Below are 567 nucleotides of genomic sequence, written 5' to 3'. Positions count from 1 at the left end.
CATCCACCGCATTTGGTTATTTTCACCTTTATTGCTTTCTATGGTGGAAATATGAGAAGAAAAGTAAGCTTTGCCGCGTTTCTGTGCTTCTCGCGAAGGAAAAAGTTCGTGGTGGTCGAAATGCCGCTCTTATTCCATGAAATATCAACAGTTGTATTCGCGTTAGAAGGTTGTTCGGGGCTGCGTAGTCGGCTTAGGGGTCAGTGGTGTTGGCGGTCTGTTGACAGTCATGTTCAACCACGCGCATTCCTCCTCAGTAACGTGGTGGAAAACAATAATTTTTGGATTGCCCTTTACAAATCTATTTAATGGCCTTTTTACATGCATTACATAGTGACAGTCTTGCATATCCACTGTCAACAAACCATCAATTTTCATTTTGGTCCTTATAACTTCGCCAATCATAATATCCTCATTAAGTGCTCTGAAATCCATATATGATTCAAAATGTCTGAATTTAATTTGTGATTTTACAAAGTGTTTCAATGGTTCATAATCTACAATTACCTTCACCACATCTCTTGAAAAAGTGAACGCATATACAATTGTATGCCACGTAATTTCATT

The 567-nt window shown here is 38.6% G+C and overlaps 1 pseudogene across 1 annotated transcript in view; it reads right to left on the bottom strand.

The window, feature by feature from the left end:
- Nucleotides 1-234: 234 nt before the first annotated feature.
- Nucleotides 235-567, bottom strand: part of TEOVI_000054200:pseudogene — a 504-nt pseudogene continuing 171 nt past the window's right edge. The window contains exon 1 of the mRNA in view: nucleotides 235-567. This exon is cut by the window's right edge and continues 171 nt beyond it. Coding sequence covers nucleotides 235-567 — 333 coding nt within the window.

Source organism: Trypanosoma equiperdum (genome assembly GCF_001457755.1).
Source record: "Trypanosoma equiperdum strain OVI genome assembly, contig: ctg_196, whole genome shotgun sequence".
Taxonomy (NCBI): domain Eukaryota; phylum Euglenozoa; class Kinetoplastea; order Trypanosomatida; family Trypanosomatidae; genus Trypanosoma; species Trypanosoma equiperdum.
The sequence above is the reverse complement of the archived record's forward strand: the minus strand, read 5'-3'. Positions and strand labels throughout refer to the sequence as shown.